Source organism: Pseudonaja textilis, chromosome 2 (assembly GCF_049901715.1).
Source record: "Pseudonaja textilis isolate UNSWEBS1 chromosome 2, rPseTex1.2, whole genome shotgun sequence".
Classification (NCBI taxonomy): domain Eukaryota; kingdom Metazoa; phylum Chordata; class Lepidosauria; order Squamata; family Elapidae; genus Pseudonaja; species Pseudonaja textilis.
Genome location: NC_141991.1, coordinates 58,141,062 through 58,155,868, shown reverse-complemented (window position 1 = coordinate 58,155,868; position 14,807 = coordinate 58,141,062). Strand labels below are relative to the sequence as shown.

The following is a 14,807-nucleotide window of genomic DNA, read 5'->3' as shown; positions in this document are numbered from 1 at the left end:
TATGGGAACAGCGGGTTGATTACAGCAATTGAGACAATAGTGATTTCCAAGGACTTTAAAATGTACAGCCATGTTATAGTGCAGGTTGTACTTCAATAGTGTCAAAGATGATTTACATTAGAACAACCACACAAATTTGTAGGCTTGTGGAAACTGCAAATGCATATTTCTTAAAGTCATTGTATGTGCAAAATACTGTTTTATGGAACACTGTTAACAGTGACTTGATTGCTGCTTTCATTCTAGATATTCCAGTTCTTTGGAACAAGCCCCAGTTATTCCTTGAAATGTTCCTTACTTAAAAAGAAAAAAAAGAGAAAGAATTTTCACGCAAGGTTTTCTGAAATTGTGTATTTAAAAAGCAGAATACAAAATTATGTTGAAACCTCTGTTGTTCTATAATATTGTTCTGCTGAAATAAGTGAACTTACAATGGAATTCTCTAAAGTTCTCTAAAATTGCCTTCTTCCCCATCTCTATCCAGAATAAATGACTGCCTTGTGATGTGTTGGCTCCTAATCCAAAAAGAAGGGGGAAAAAAACCTTGCCAGCAACACGATTTCTGTTGTGTCTTCCTTGTTCTTTCTCTTTGTGAGGTGAACAAGAGTGCTATCTTGAAAAGCATAATTGCTCTTGTCTGTCAGAGAGGAAACTGCTTTTCCTGTTTGTAGCTCTTCTTATTGCTTTGCCTCTCTTTGGACATTTATTGGCTGGCAAAAGGACATGGAACATATGTAAAAAATATGGAACATATATAAAACATGCTTTTTTAATTGTAATTTGTTTTGCTTCCAAAGGAAGACAAGACTATTTCAAACGAGTGTGTTTATACCCATGATCCACTTGGTTTGAATGTTCTGAAGAAGGGCTGTCGGAGATACTGCACTGTGAAGGAAGTGGTAAGTGTAAGGTATCCAGCAGGGAACATTTATTATGAAATGCCATGTTTCCCTCATTCCAAAATTTATTCAACAGATTCCTTTTCTAAACTTGGATGCTTTCTTATTTACCATTTGTGACCGGTTTGCAATATAATTAAAAATTAACTATTTTTAAATTCTTATACAAACATTGAAACCCCCCCCCCGCCCCCCGGTTTGTTCACCTCTTCCTATTTTGTATGGATGAAGTTGTTTTGGATATATAAAGATTCAAGCCTCAGCATAAATGCACACACACTCACACTTCCTCTCTCATACACACATCATGTATATTCATACAAGAAATAGCAAAAGGAAGTTCCCCTCTCTTTACCTCCAGAGATCAGGGGTGTCCGCAGTGTGTGCATTGCCCAGTGAAAAAGGGCAGAGTTTCAGTCGTACCATCACAACCACCATTTTGGCCACATGGTACATATGAGGTATTGTCAAAGAATTTGGGATAGCTGCCTTGCATTTTGCCAGAGGTTAGTTCAAAGATTTTAGAGAGTACTAGAGGGTGATTCTGGATCAACAGTCAACATTTACTTGTTCTCCTCCCTGCCCAGGTAAAATATCACTTTGTTACATAATCAGTCTTGATAAAGGATCTGGCTTCTTTATTAAGGAAAAATAAAGAAAGGCAAAAACCAATATTTGTCTTCCCTTGAACTGAAAGTCTGTGGAGATTCTCAGTCATCCTGGTCATGGTTGTCTCATAGGTGCTTTTTCAAAAGGCAACTGACTTTCTTTGTTTTTCCTTGAAGGAGTATCACTACTCATCCAAAAATCTTCACCCATTTTGGCAGGATGGGGGTGGTGGTAGAAGGATTAGTCCTGACAGGATGGTGGGGATGGGAGGATCATATTTCTTATTCATGGGATAAGACATCATCTATCTCCTGTCTACAACAGAGTCCTTTCAGCAGTCCCCAAAAAGGTTCCACGCTTGGTTTCAGGTGACCCTGAGGGAACAGATAAGCCAAGTGGCTTCAATGACTCTCAGAGAGAGTGCTAATGACAAGATGACTGCAAAGGAATTTAACCCTTCCATTCCCCCCACCCATCCCATCAGAACTAATCCTTCTATCTGCAAAACCATGCTCCCACAACTGATGAAGCTACTTGGATGAGGAGTGAAACATCTTCAAGGAAAAATAGAGAGAGTCCAGTTGTCTCTTGAAAAGGCACCTTTGGCACTTCCCTTAAGTTGTTCTCTCAGGTGAAGGGGTGAGGGGAGAGTGTAGCTATACCTTGATAACAGAAGAAGAATGGCACATTGAACACTTTTTTTTTTGCTGTTGTGTATTTATTTAAAAGAAACCTGGATGCTGCAAAGGGTTTTTCGGTCTTTCCTGTACCCCATGTCCTGGTGGATATAGCAATCCATGCTACAACAGAGGAAGTGTAAGTGCATGAGAGATGGGAGGTGGGAAAATAATAAATGATAGCATAGATATAAACAATCAAGAGATGAATGGATGAGTCAGTTAACAGCTTATCTCATAGAACTTTACCAGCTGACAAAAAATCTGAAAGAAGCATTTTAAAGCGTTCCAGAAGACTCCATCTTGATGAACTCACTGTAAACAGGGCTAAGAAATTCTTATTATATTCTTATTGGTTTCTTATTCCAGGAGACTGTATTTATCACAGACAAGCCTTAAAGATGCTTTTCTAAAATCTGTGTAGCTTCTTGACTCAGCCTTCCATTCTTCTGAAGTTGGTAAAATGAGAACCCAGATTGTTGGGGGCAATAGGCAGATTCTGCTTAAAGAGGGCTGTAAAGCTCTGTGAAGCAGTATATAAGTGCTATTGCTATTCTGCTTCCTTGATCTTACCCAGCAGCCTAGAACTCAATAAAGTGGCACAGAATTCTTAGCCATGTATTAAGCAACAACGTTAGGGAAATGGTTGCAAGAAACTTGCAGATCCATGCTGTTTTGCTTTGCAAAGATCAGGGAAGAAAATAATTGACTGAGAACAAACGTCACTACTGCAACCCCTCCCCACCAAAAAAATTTAAATGCATATATACAGTATATGGCTACATTAAGGGTATGTAGACATTTATAAGTGAGACTTCACTAGGCCAGGAGGATGGTCTTGTAGTAAGCTGAGAGAAAGAGCAAACTATCTCCTGTAACATCACGTTGGGATTTGTTTTTTTCCCCCAGTGTAATGATGGTATACATGGAAATGGCCAATGCAACTGCTACGATGGCTTCAAAGGAATTGCCTGCCACATCTGCTCAAACCCAAACAAGCACGGGGAGAACTGCACTGAAGGTCTGAGACGCAAATCAGGCAGGAAGGCACTGAGACAAGTGGTGATATTTTGTTGCCTAAAGCAGAGCTAGAAATAGCATCCTCCTTTCTACCTCCAGGGGCATAATACCCAAGCCTAGTGAATTTATTCTGAGAGAAAAGGAAAAGATGCCACAAGCTTCCTTTGCCTGGAAGTAAAAATAATATGAAATAATAATGTACAATTAAGTAACTTTGTGAAACCTATAGGGTCTCCTGAATGAGCAGGGAGGGTAGGACTAGAAGACCTCCAAGGTCCCTTCCAGTTCTATTCTGATTCATCAGTTGAACTTGCCGCCACCATCCCCGCCCCTAATGACTAGAAATGACCTATTTTTATACAATATCTTAGTCTACACTAATCCTCCATCTTTTCCGGTCAGCACAACAAAGCGGGAAGGGAACCCCAAGCCATCATATGGATTAAATGTCGTTAAAGGTATTGAAGAAATCCCGCAATTATAATTTAAATGGTTAACTTTTCTCTTTCTTCTCTATTCACAATGGAAGATTGCAGCTGCATCCATGGAATTTGTGACAACAGACCAGGAAGCAAGGGTGTGTGCCAGACAGGGACGTGTAAGGATGGCTACACCGGGGAATTCTGTGACGTACACTCTCATACTTGTGAATCTGCTGGTTCCACTCTGAATTGCCATGTCCATGCAACCTGTACTGTGAATGACACTGTGAAGTAAGTCCTCACAGGGGGAATCTGGGATCAGATTCCTTACTCAGTTTGATGGGGAAAGGCATAAATCACACCTGAAATAGCAATACCAATAGCACTTAGACTTATATACTGCTTTACAGTGCTTTACAGCCCTCTCTCAGCAGTTTACAGAGTCAACATATTGCTTCCAACAATCAGGGTCCTCATTTACCCACCTTGGAAGGAGGGAAGGCTGAGTCAACCTTGAGTTGGTGAGGATCGAACTGCCAAATTGCAGGCAGCTGGCAGTCAACAGAAATAGTCTGCAGTACTGCACTCTACTCACTGCGCCACCACGGCTCATATCCTCCCTTTTGACTAAAAGAAGTGTATGGAAACATAAAGGCATGAAAATGTAACATTGTCCATCCTTCTATCCTTTGAAAAGCAACCTCACTAAAAATGGGAAATACAACAGAACAGGGTATTAATTCTATTTGGATGTTGCTAAGCATCCTACTTTGGAGCATGATACTATGAATTCAATAGGATTTTCCTCTACAGTAGAAGTCCTTAAGATTGCCCACCTTTATTGAATTTCTCCCTTGACATAAAAACAGTTTTGTGAATGGCTTTTAGATGAGAGAAAGAGAAGACACTGTTGCTTGGATCAAAGAGAACACCTATTGCTTTGATATCCCTATCTTAGTATCCTTTATTGCTTTTAATTTGGAATATCATATGAACCCATCTAGTTGTGTTTTAATAAACATAGTTCAGTGCAGTGGTCACCAACCAGTGGGCATGATCACCTTTTGCAATCTTCTGACAAGCCAAGTCAATGTGGAAGTCAGATTCACTTAACAACTGTATTACTAACTTAACAATGGCAGTGATTCACTTAGCAACTATGGCAAGAAAGTCATAAAATGGGGCAAAACTCATTTAACAGCTGTCTCACATAGCAACAGAAATTTTGGGTTCAATTGTCATACGTCGAGGACTATCTGAAGTCTGGATGATTCCAGACATTATAGAAACTATGGTGAAATGTCAATTTACTGGATATTTGTATGCAATTGACCAAATTCTGCTACAATATATAGCATTTGCACAATGATGTCATTATGCAAATGTAATGTAATATGCAAATGATATAATATGTTCCAAGTGACACCATTCACATGATGATGTCATGGCTTAAGTGTCATAAATTAGAATTATTTAACTTGTGTGAGTATGCGATTCGTAGGCACCCCAGATTTCATTAGCTGCTCTCTGCCTGTCTTCTAGCTGCGTCTGTCTTGATGGGTATGAAGGGAATGGATTTTCCTGCAAGCCCATTGATGCCTGTAGTAAGCCAGGAAGGGGAGGATGTTCAGATAATGTAAGTGGGTCAATATTTTCTTGTTTACTAACCTAAATCATCTTTTGGAATAATCCGGATAAAAGTTACCTTAGTATTATTTGTTTGTTGTTTAGCGTATGGCATATCATACATGGACTAGCAATATATATTAAGATTTCATCTAAAACATAATAGAATATAAATATTAAAAAGATCTATGTTGAAATATCAATGTCTAGGTCTGTATGGTGAACCTATGGCACATGTGCATGTGCATTGGACAGTTGGTCCAGCACACATGTGCACAAAGCCAGTTGCTCTCTTCTGGGTTCCATCACATGCATACACACCAGCCAGTGTGAAGAGCAGCGGCTGGCGGGCATGCATGCAACAGAACCTGGAAGAGAGAAGCTGGCTGGTGTGCATGTGTGCCTGACCAGCTGTTTGATGCACATGCACACAATGAAACCCAGAAGTGCCACTGGCTGCATTGCACATACGCACTGGCCAACTGCTCTCTTCTGGCTTCTGGTGCTCCAGTGCAGCGCAGGTGCACTCCAGTGCGTGCATGCACTCCAGTGCGTACATGTACTCCAGTTTCGGCAAAAGGTTAACCATCATTGGTCTAGGGCATTGTACCATTGAAGCACAGCTTCATTAATATTAAAAAAAAACTTAGATATTGGACTGGTATATGCCCTCAGCTTACAGCCCATCACAATGTGATCTACAGTTTGGTGTGGAATTGGGACTGTCAAAACTGAGGGGAGGATACTTGGCCCCATTTATACAGATAGCCCCGGCAGATGCCGTGTGAGGTGCAAATTCTATTCAGGATTGTCCATTAGTGGAATGATAATTCAAAGCACCTTTTTTGTGGGGTGATTCATGTGTCTTTAGAATAAACTTTAGTATAAACACCAGGGGTGGGATTCTACCAGTTCACACCTATTCGCTAGAACCGGTTGTTAACATTTTAAGCAGTTTGGAGAACTGGTTGTTAGAAGAAATTACTGGCCTAATCCTGTAAGGAAGGCAGGAAGGAAACATTCTGGTGTTGCTTACAGAAACTGCCTCCCTGTTAACCCTTAATCCATTCTTGACAGGACTAGACTTCCTGTCTCAGGAACCTCTCTGGAGTCTTTTAACCCTCCTTTGCTGGTACTTTGCTTGTGTGGAGTGACCATTCAAAGTTACAATGGCACTGAAAAAAGTGACTTATGACCATTTTTCATACTTACGACTGTTGCAGCATCCCCACAGTCATGAGAGGCCAGGCAAGGAGATGGTACCTCAATGTGAGTGATATTGAGTTGGCCATGCCCAGCCAAAAACATGACCACCAAGCCATGTCCACCCAGGCACATGACCACCAAGCCATGCCCACCAACTAAGCCAAGCCTACAGAACTGGTTGTTAAAAATATTGAATCCCACCCCTGATAAACCCCCCGTAATTAAAACTGCATATAAGAGCAATTCTAATTTTCATCCAAACTGGAGGCTGCAGTCCAATTCTTTTGTACTAAAAGAAGAAGGAGAAGAAAGTTGGACTATCTGAGAGCTGGAAGTGAAACTTGTCCAGTCAAGTGACTGGAAAATTCCTAAAACAGGAAGTCCCAAACTTTTTTTTTTTTTTAAAGCTGAGATAGGAAAACAATCTAATCAAGAAAAGATATGTGCTAAAAAAAACTTCCAGCTCTCAGCTTTCACTTCCAGCTCTCAGATAGTCCAACCTTCTTCTCCTTCTTCTTTTAGTACAGTTTCTACCAAGGTTCAAACTGCAACTTTTTACTGTGCTAAGCTAAAATCTTAACCATTTTGCTGGTTCAGCACTGTAGGTAAATGGAGGTTAAGAACCTTGTAGAGTGTACTGTAGAACAAGATAACTGCATTTGAGCTGCTTGCTTTGTATCTGCATGTTGATTATTTTTACTATGTATCTGTCTGTGTATAACATATACAAATGTTATATACATATATAACATTTAAGTCTGTGCACGTGAGATATATATTTGAATGCACGCAGACACACTCATACATATAGAATTATCCTCAAACACCTGCCCATAGTTATGAAAGTGCTTTCTTGAAACATAACAGGGAATTATCCAATGAAATGATGTGATAGCAAAACAAATCACTTACAAGTTGTTGCCAACATGCCTCAGCTTGCACAGGGTTTTGTTAAGATGGCTTAGAATCAAGATGGCACAAACAAGAATAGCTTAAATGGAAAGTGAACAAAAGCCCTTCTCTCCTTCTCATCTTCTTGGTCCATTTTTTGCCAGGCTACATGTACCAGTACGGGTCCTGGCAGAGTCAGCTGTCAGTGTATCCGGGGTTGGACTGGGGATGGAAAAGCTTGTGTTGCCATAGACAATTGTGTAACAGAAACCAGAGGAGGCTGCCACATCAATGCTGATTGTAATTACATTGGCCCTGGACAGGTACAGTATTGTTATTCCATGCTGTCTTGTTAAAAAGGATCTATGGCTCTTGGGTTTGTTAAATAATGATGAGGTTTGTGCTTTTTATATGATAGCATCAAATATTTAAAGTGGCTGCAGGCCACAGAATTTAACTTTTTCAACCTCTATTGAATTGCATTGAATGGAACAATAAAAGTGAGAATTTGTAACTCCTTTAAGAATCCTGGCCTTTTCCCAGGATCACATTATGGTCCTCTATTGCACAATTCCAGGAAAAGACTTGTTTTGACTAATTCCCCCAAAGGATTATTCATGGCCACAAAAAATGTAGAAGTATAAGTCAAATAATAAGTTAAAAACTACAGTCGTGAAAATCTAGGTTAAGATTCCCAAAAAGCAAACAGAAGAGGACAAAGTCGATGGCCTAGTGAAACAAACAAAATGTTAAATGGTTAGGATATTTATGTAGTTACTTATCCAGCACATCTAAATTATATTAAAGTAACCAAAATATCTTTACAACCCACAAGGCATGTCACAACTTTTGAGCGCCTCTAATGTTTGGAAATTGAAAGTTGAAAAATTTGACACTCCCTACAAGTAGGCAGCTCAGAGACAATACAGTACACATGTCTGTCTGGGTTTAAGTTATGGGAATGATCAACTGCATAAGCCCACAAGAAGCAAAACACTGTTTCTGACAAGCGGCTAGTTTCAGTTAGGGAGTTTAACACTAGAGTATGACACATGCTGGTTCTAGTTAAACCTGATGCAACTGCAAGACAATCAAGGAATACTATGTTGGTTTTAACTCATGTGGTGCTTATTATGCCTGACTCAGCTGAAAAGTTATCCTGGCTTGTAGGGCCATATTTATGTCGATTCAAAGGTAGACTTGATTACAAAGGAAGAATGTTGGTTCTTGTAGCTTTCCAATATTCTATCTGATGCTACTGCTGTCACCAAAGTTTGCCTAGGTAGATGATTGCACTGATTCAGAGTCCTGGGAGAGGACTCAAAGCTTCAGGGACTGATTCTGAACAAAGGTTGTGCTGGTCTCAATGAATGCAGATGACTCCGAGATCCCCAAATCCCCTTCTGTCTTGAGGAGGATTATCCTCAGATAGAACTATTGTTATTATTGACATCCATAGGAAAGGAGGTTAGAAGTTGTAATTCAGAACAGATGGAGGACTTCTGTCTTCCAACCATTATCTAGTTTTGCACATGAAAAACCCAGAAAGTTTCTATTTAGGCTGGCTTCAAATTTCAAGTTAAAAACATATTAGTAACAGACCCAAAGGTGCTTTTTCAAGAGGCAACTGGACTTTCTGGTTTTTCTTTGAAGACGTTTTGCTTCTCATCCATGAAGTTTCTTCAGCTCTGAGAAATGTCTTCAAAGAAAAACCAGAAAGTCCAGTTGCCTCTTGAAAAAGCACCTTTGGAACAACCATGACCTGGATGACTGAGAATCTCCATAGTAACAGATTTTAATGTTTTCCTACATTTCTATAAATTATTAAACAAAGGTGAAAATGAAAGGTTGTTGTTGTTTTCTTTTTCTTAGAAAACTTATACTATTGTATAGGAACTAATGTCCCTACTGTTTCAATTTTCAGAGCAGCTGCATGTGCAAGAAAGGCTATGAAGGTGATGGTTATGTCTGTGATAAAATTGACCCTTGTATGATGGACAACGGGGGCTGCCATGAACTGGTAAGACATGGAAATAATCTAGGACAATCTTCCTGGTTTAATACATTTCAGATGAGTTGCCCTCTAGCTCCCCTGGATAACAGCCACAATAAGTGGGGTGACACAAATCATTCAATAATACACAAGGCATAGAATTGGGGAACCTACTTTGATTATTCTCTAGACATGCGCTGAATAGTTGTCATCAGTCCTATTAAAATTTGCAATGTAGCAACAATATTTGGATATTCTCTGGGGGCCATACCAAAGGTTTTATGGACGGCACATCACGCTGGAGCTCATACCACTCGGAACCAGATATACTGCATTAGGTCTCTAGGTGATATTGAGTTTCACCTATTTTCTTTACTTTATTTTCTTATTGCTGAGAATTATCTTTTTTTTTTTTTTAAACTCATCAGGCTGTATGCGAGATTCTCAATACCGGGGAAAAAAATTGCCGTTGCTCCGATGGATATATAGGAGATGGAATTCAATGTTACGGTGATGTGATGAAGGTAAAAAGATGCATTTCCATTCTCTTTCAGGTGGGGGCAGTAAAGTGACAGCATTTATATCAGGCAAGGACCATAACTCAATGGCAGTGGCTGTGTCTGCCAACTTTGATAAGGCTAGGAAAGACCGCTTTGATGGAGTATCTTTCAGACAACGCAAATATTCTGGACCAACATAAACCTCAAGTGACTTCTCTGATTATGCACAGAACAGCATCTCGCTTTTCAAACTCAGCTTTTTGCTTATCATTCCCGTTCACAAAAGAGCATGTATAGGCAGAAAATATGCCAAGGAATATTTCTCTAAGATTAAAAAAAAAAAAAGGCACTGTTCTGCTTTAGCTTCCTTATTTAAAAGAAAAAATTTGGTACTTTCTAGATTTCCCATTCTAAACCGGAAACCACAATGACCAGCTTTGTGAGAGACAATGATTTTTCCCACTGCAGTACAGTGATAGGAACCTTAAACCAATCCATAGTTTGAATATATTATTTTATGAAATTGAAATACAATGGCTGAAGAGGGGATTGGAACCTGAATTTCTTCCTTCTAGTCTAGTCCAATCTCTTGTCCATTAAACCAGACTAGAAGTAAGACAACTCTTGGAAGAAAAAGGGGAGAGGGTCTCCATAAGACAAGCAAAGAAAGAAAGGTCATCAGAAGTGGATATTCAGCAAGTTCTGCCCAGTTCTGGAGAACCAGTAGGGGAAATTTTGATTAGTTCAGAGAAACAGCAAACGCCACCTCTGACTGGAGATTTTACAGTCTCCGTCCCCTGCCACACTCACCAAGCCACACCCACAGAACCGGTAGTAAAAAAAATTGAATCCCACCGCTGGGGGGGTCATTTCTGTCCATTCACTCTGCAAGAATGATTTCTTATTTTGTGTCAATATAATGCTAAAAAAATGTATCCAAGCCATATCTGCAGAATAAAATCAGATTAAGTGCAAGCAGAAATAACAGAGTTTGAAGGGACCTACTAGTCCAACCCTCTACTGAAGCAGGAGATCCTATAACATTACAGACTAATTATGTTGTCTAATCTTGTCTTAAAAGCCTCCAGTGTTGGAGTACCCACATCTTCTGGAAGCAAGGCTAATTATCCTCTCTGATAGGAAATTTCTCCTTATTTCTAGGTTGGTTCTCTCCTCGATTAGTTTCCATCCATTGTGTCTCGTTCTGCCTTCAGGTGCTTTTCTACAAAGGTTGACCCCTTGTTCTTTCTGGCAGCCCTTTAAATATTGGAAAACTCCTGTCCCTCAGCCCTTCTTTTAATTAAACTAGACATTAAACCAATTGAGAGAGATCCAGGCAAAGATTGCTGGTTTGGACCATAAAGTAGAACCAAACTATCTTTTCCTATAGTTGCTTTGCCATATGACAATGTCCCCAGTTCCTTTACCTGTGACCTCCCCCTGCCCCCGCCTTGAGAGCTAAATGCTCTTTCCATGTTCAGAGGAGTTTATGCTTGCACCAGAAGAGAAAAGAAAGCTATTGTTTTACATTAAGTTGCCTTGGTAAAGACATTCTATAAGGAATGGTAAAATGTTTGATCAATTATATGGCATTAAATTGACGTCAACTCTTAGCAACCCTATAGAGATATTTTCTCTGTACTTAATAATGATAAAAAAGCAGAAATAAAATGAAGTCCTGTAAGAAAACATGAATAACGGAGTGAATTGGCCAATTTGTCACATTTCCAGCAGCCTTAAAAAGTCCAATAATGAGGCAAAGCCTATGGCTGCCTTTCTGTGGAAAGGCTTTTCTTCTGACTTGGCATTATTGGAAGTGGAATGTTATCCAGCTGTTTGGATGGATAGGTGGATGAATGAATTAATCTCCCTCTGTTTTGTTCTTTTATAATCTGCTATTTTAAAGATACGGGTGCCAATAAGAAAAATATAAAGAAGAGGTGTCTAACCTTGGCAATTTTAAGACTCCCAGAATTCCGCAGCCAACCATAGGGAGTTAAAAGTTTTAAAATTGATAAAATTGGACACTCTGATATAAAATGTAAACAAACCATAAATATTTAAAATAAAGACAATTAAATTTATTTGTTTATTAAGTCTATATGCCAGTCATATTATTATCAAATGCCTCTGGGTAGCTTATATGAATAATTATAGTTTCTGCTGTTATAGTAGGAAAATATCAGTATCTTTTGGATTGATTGCTAGGCAAGGTCCCAAGTATTTAACCATCCTTTGCCTAGATTACATGTAGGATTAAAATTGTAATGTGGTCTGCTTACCTTTATATTGACACATTGCCTTAGTTTATAAACAAACCAGGGTTAAATTAAACTTGTTTAGCAATCGTCTTTTTTCTTTAAGACCCCTAGAATAATGCTTTATACATTTGTTGTTTTTTCTTTTTGAAGGAGCTGGTAAGGTATTACCACTTTTCAACTTTTTATCAGTGGATTAAGGTAAGGATTTCCTGTTGCTGAGTGCTACTTTAACATTTCTGAAACAAGAAATGAAATAAAAATGAAATAAAAATGAAATAAAAATGAAACAGTTTTAGCATACTGTTCCATCAGTAGGAAAAAAAATCTATTTACATTTTAAAATAAGAGTTTTATCTTAAAAATGGTCTTTAAGGTTTTTGACAAAAAAGGTTCTCTAATCAGAACTTTGTATAAATCTGTTCAAAAGCTGTTCACTGCAACTGATTTATAAATTAAGAATTTCAGCCTTTGTAATTAGGTAAGTTGCTTAGAGAATCAAAACACTGATGTTTCAATCTGCTGGGCAACTTTAAAACTAAAATTACTTTTGTATTTTTTTAAAAAATATGTTTATTGCTGATCAGAAGATACACATATTTTAATGAGGCCTTTGCTTGAAGAAAATGAACTTGCTCTATCTTTTGATGGTCATGCAGATGAGTCTTTGGATCAGAAAGGATGCTAACACTGCTTTATTGTCTACATACAATGATTTGTATAGTAAAATAGTTTCATAATACAAAATGCTGGAACTCTGAGCTATCTTATCAGACTCCACTGATTCGAGTGGTTTCATTGAAGAGGCTGGTGGTGGATCTGCATATTTAATTCCATGCCTTTTAAACTAAACACAGAAGTAACTAGCATTAATGCCTGTGCATGTTGTCTTTCTTTGATCAAAAGAAATCCCACTTCAGTATGCCCAGAGGAGCCAATATCACTGTTCTGGTGCCACAAAAAGAAGCTGTCCAAAATTTGAGCAAGGATGAAAAAGAGTTCTGGCTGGAGTCCAACATGCTACCATCTCTTGTCAGGTACTGTTGTCCATCTTTGTCAGAATCAAAACTAGTATAAATTAAGTAAACCTATTTTTCTCTTGATTAGTGAAAGCTACTCAGGTTTGATCTGTGCCAGGTGACAGGTTTGGCATATGATGGGGTTGCTTCTAAGATTTTACAATGGGCCTTGCAGCACAGTTTTCAGTACATCCACCTAGGTTTTTGAGTACCAGATTTTTCAGCTTCCAAGAATGAATGATTTTTCAGCTTTCAATGATGGCTGAAATACATACTTTAGTAGGGTACCTGTGATAATCTAAAGAGGTAGGTGACCTTAGTAGGATTAGACATTTTTGCAATTTGAAACACTTGTCTTTCCAGGGGAGGCAATGCAAGAAGATGGACTCTTCCAATATGAAGTAGTTTCCTTTTACACGAACACAAAACTTTCAGGGCACCTCTGCACTTCACCTAACAAAATGTGGTTTCATCTATTTGTGTTGTGCTTATAGCACACACCTGAAATACATACTTTGTGCATCTCTTTTCAGATATTCTTATTCATAATTCGGCATAACATTTTTCTTGACCTAGATGTGTATACCCATATGCATGCCATCTATATATTTTTTTAAAAAAGAAATATGGGTACCAATGTATAAACTGTCAGCTTTGGAAACCATATTGAGATTCACTAATCCTACACTGCCACAATTAAGCCTTGAGAAAGTGGGAGGGGGGGAATTCATTTGAGTATATCTCATTAGACAAAATAAAATTCTTCTGCTGTCTCAAGGTCACATAGTGTTACACATAGTGAAAAGGAAATTTATTTTGGGATGGATGGTGATCGGACCATGTGATGCGATGATAGGGATGGGGATGGATTTGTAGGTTTTACTTTTGCAAGGAAGCCTGCAACTTTCCGATTCAGGATTCCACGGATGTACCAGTGGCTATCCAAATAAAGGAAACTTTGAGAGATGTCTGTCTCGGAGTTATTGGTTGGAATGGAGGTTTGCTGGAACGTTGACACAAACACACTTTTACCAATGCATAGGAATGCAAACATATAAATCAGTGCATAAGAATATCCAGTTTAACTTCCTTATCTTTAGAATGTCCTCTAACATTTTCTGATTGGGTAGCAGTAACAATGAGAGTGATTGGAGATGTCTGAATTTCTGTCTTTGGACTAGAGAACATAAGAACATTTATTAGGTTCAGGCACACCCAACAATACATCTCTAAGGTTACTAGTCATCTAACCAAAGGAGGACAAGTCTTTTTTACCCTCATTTCCTCCATCTGGCAGGCATAGCTTTAGATATAATCTAAATCAGGGATAGGGAACCATAGATCTTTTATGACTAGTGGACTTCAACTCCCATAATTCCTGAGCCAGCCATGCTCATGCTTTCTTGTAGTTCAGCTCCCTGACATCAATTAGTTGATTAAAACTATTTTCATGCTGCTTCAAATTGACAAGACCTTAATCAGTTACATGCTGAAGACTTTTGCTTCGTAATTAGCTCTAGCATATTTCGGTCATAGAAAAAGAAACAGTCTTTCTGATGCTGGAAAACGTTCATAGATATAAGTATGCGTTCTTGTTGCTTTAATAGAAGAGAATATATGTAGTAATATATATATATTGTTGGCTTCTGCAACCCAGTTAGACAGACACAGACTTCAGAGAGTAATT

At 38.6% G+C, this 14,807-nt stretch overlaps 1 protein-coding gene across 2 annotated transcripts in view; it reads left to right on the top strand.

Moving 5' to 3' along the window:
- STAB1 (stabilin 1) overlaps nucleotides 1-14,807 on the top strand; it is a 147,660-nt gene that overhangs the window by 62,487 nt on the left and 70,366 nt on the right. For both annotated transcript variants that reach the window (XM_087923982.1, XM_087923983.1), the window contains exons 20-29: nucleotides 798-899; nucleotides 2,238-2,324; nucleotides 3,095-3,206; nucleotides 3,735-3,918; nucleotides 5,170-5,263; nucleotides 7,515-7,673; nucleotides 9,275-9,370; nucleotides 9,772-9,867; nucleotides 12,255-12,302; nucleotides 13,008-13,138. In XM_087923982.1, the coding sequence (XP_087780108.1) occupies nucleotides 798-899; nucleotides 2,238-2,324; nucleotides 3,095-3,206; nucleotides 3,735-3,918; nucleotides 5,170-5,263; nucleotides 7,515-7,673; nucleotides 9,275-9,370; nucleotides 9,772-9,867; nucleotides 12,255-12,302; nucleotides 13,008-13,138 (1,109 nt within the window). The remainder of the gene's footprint in view (nucleotides 1-797; nucleotides 900-2,237; nucleotides 2,325-3,094; nucleotides 3,207-3,734; nucleotides 3,919-5,169; nucleotides 5,264-7,514; nucleotides 7,674-9,274; nucleotides 9,371-9,771; nucleotides 9,868-12,254; nucleotides 12,303-13,007; nucleotides 13,139-14,807) is intronic.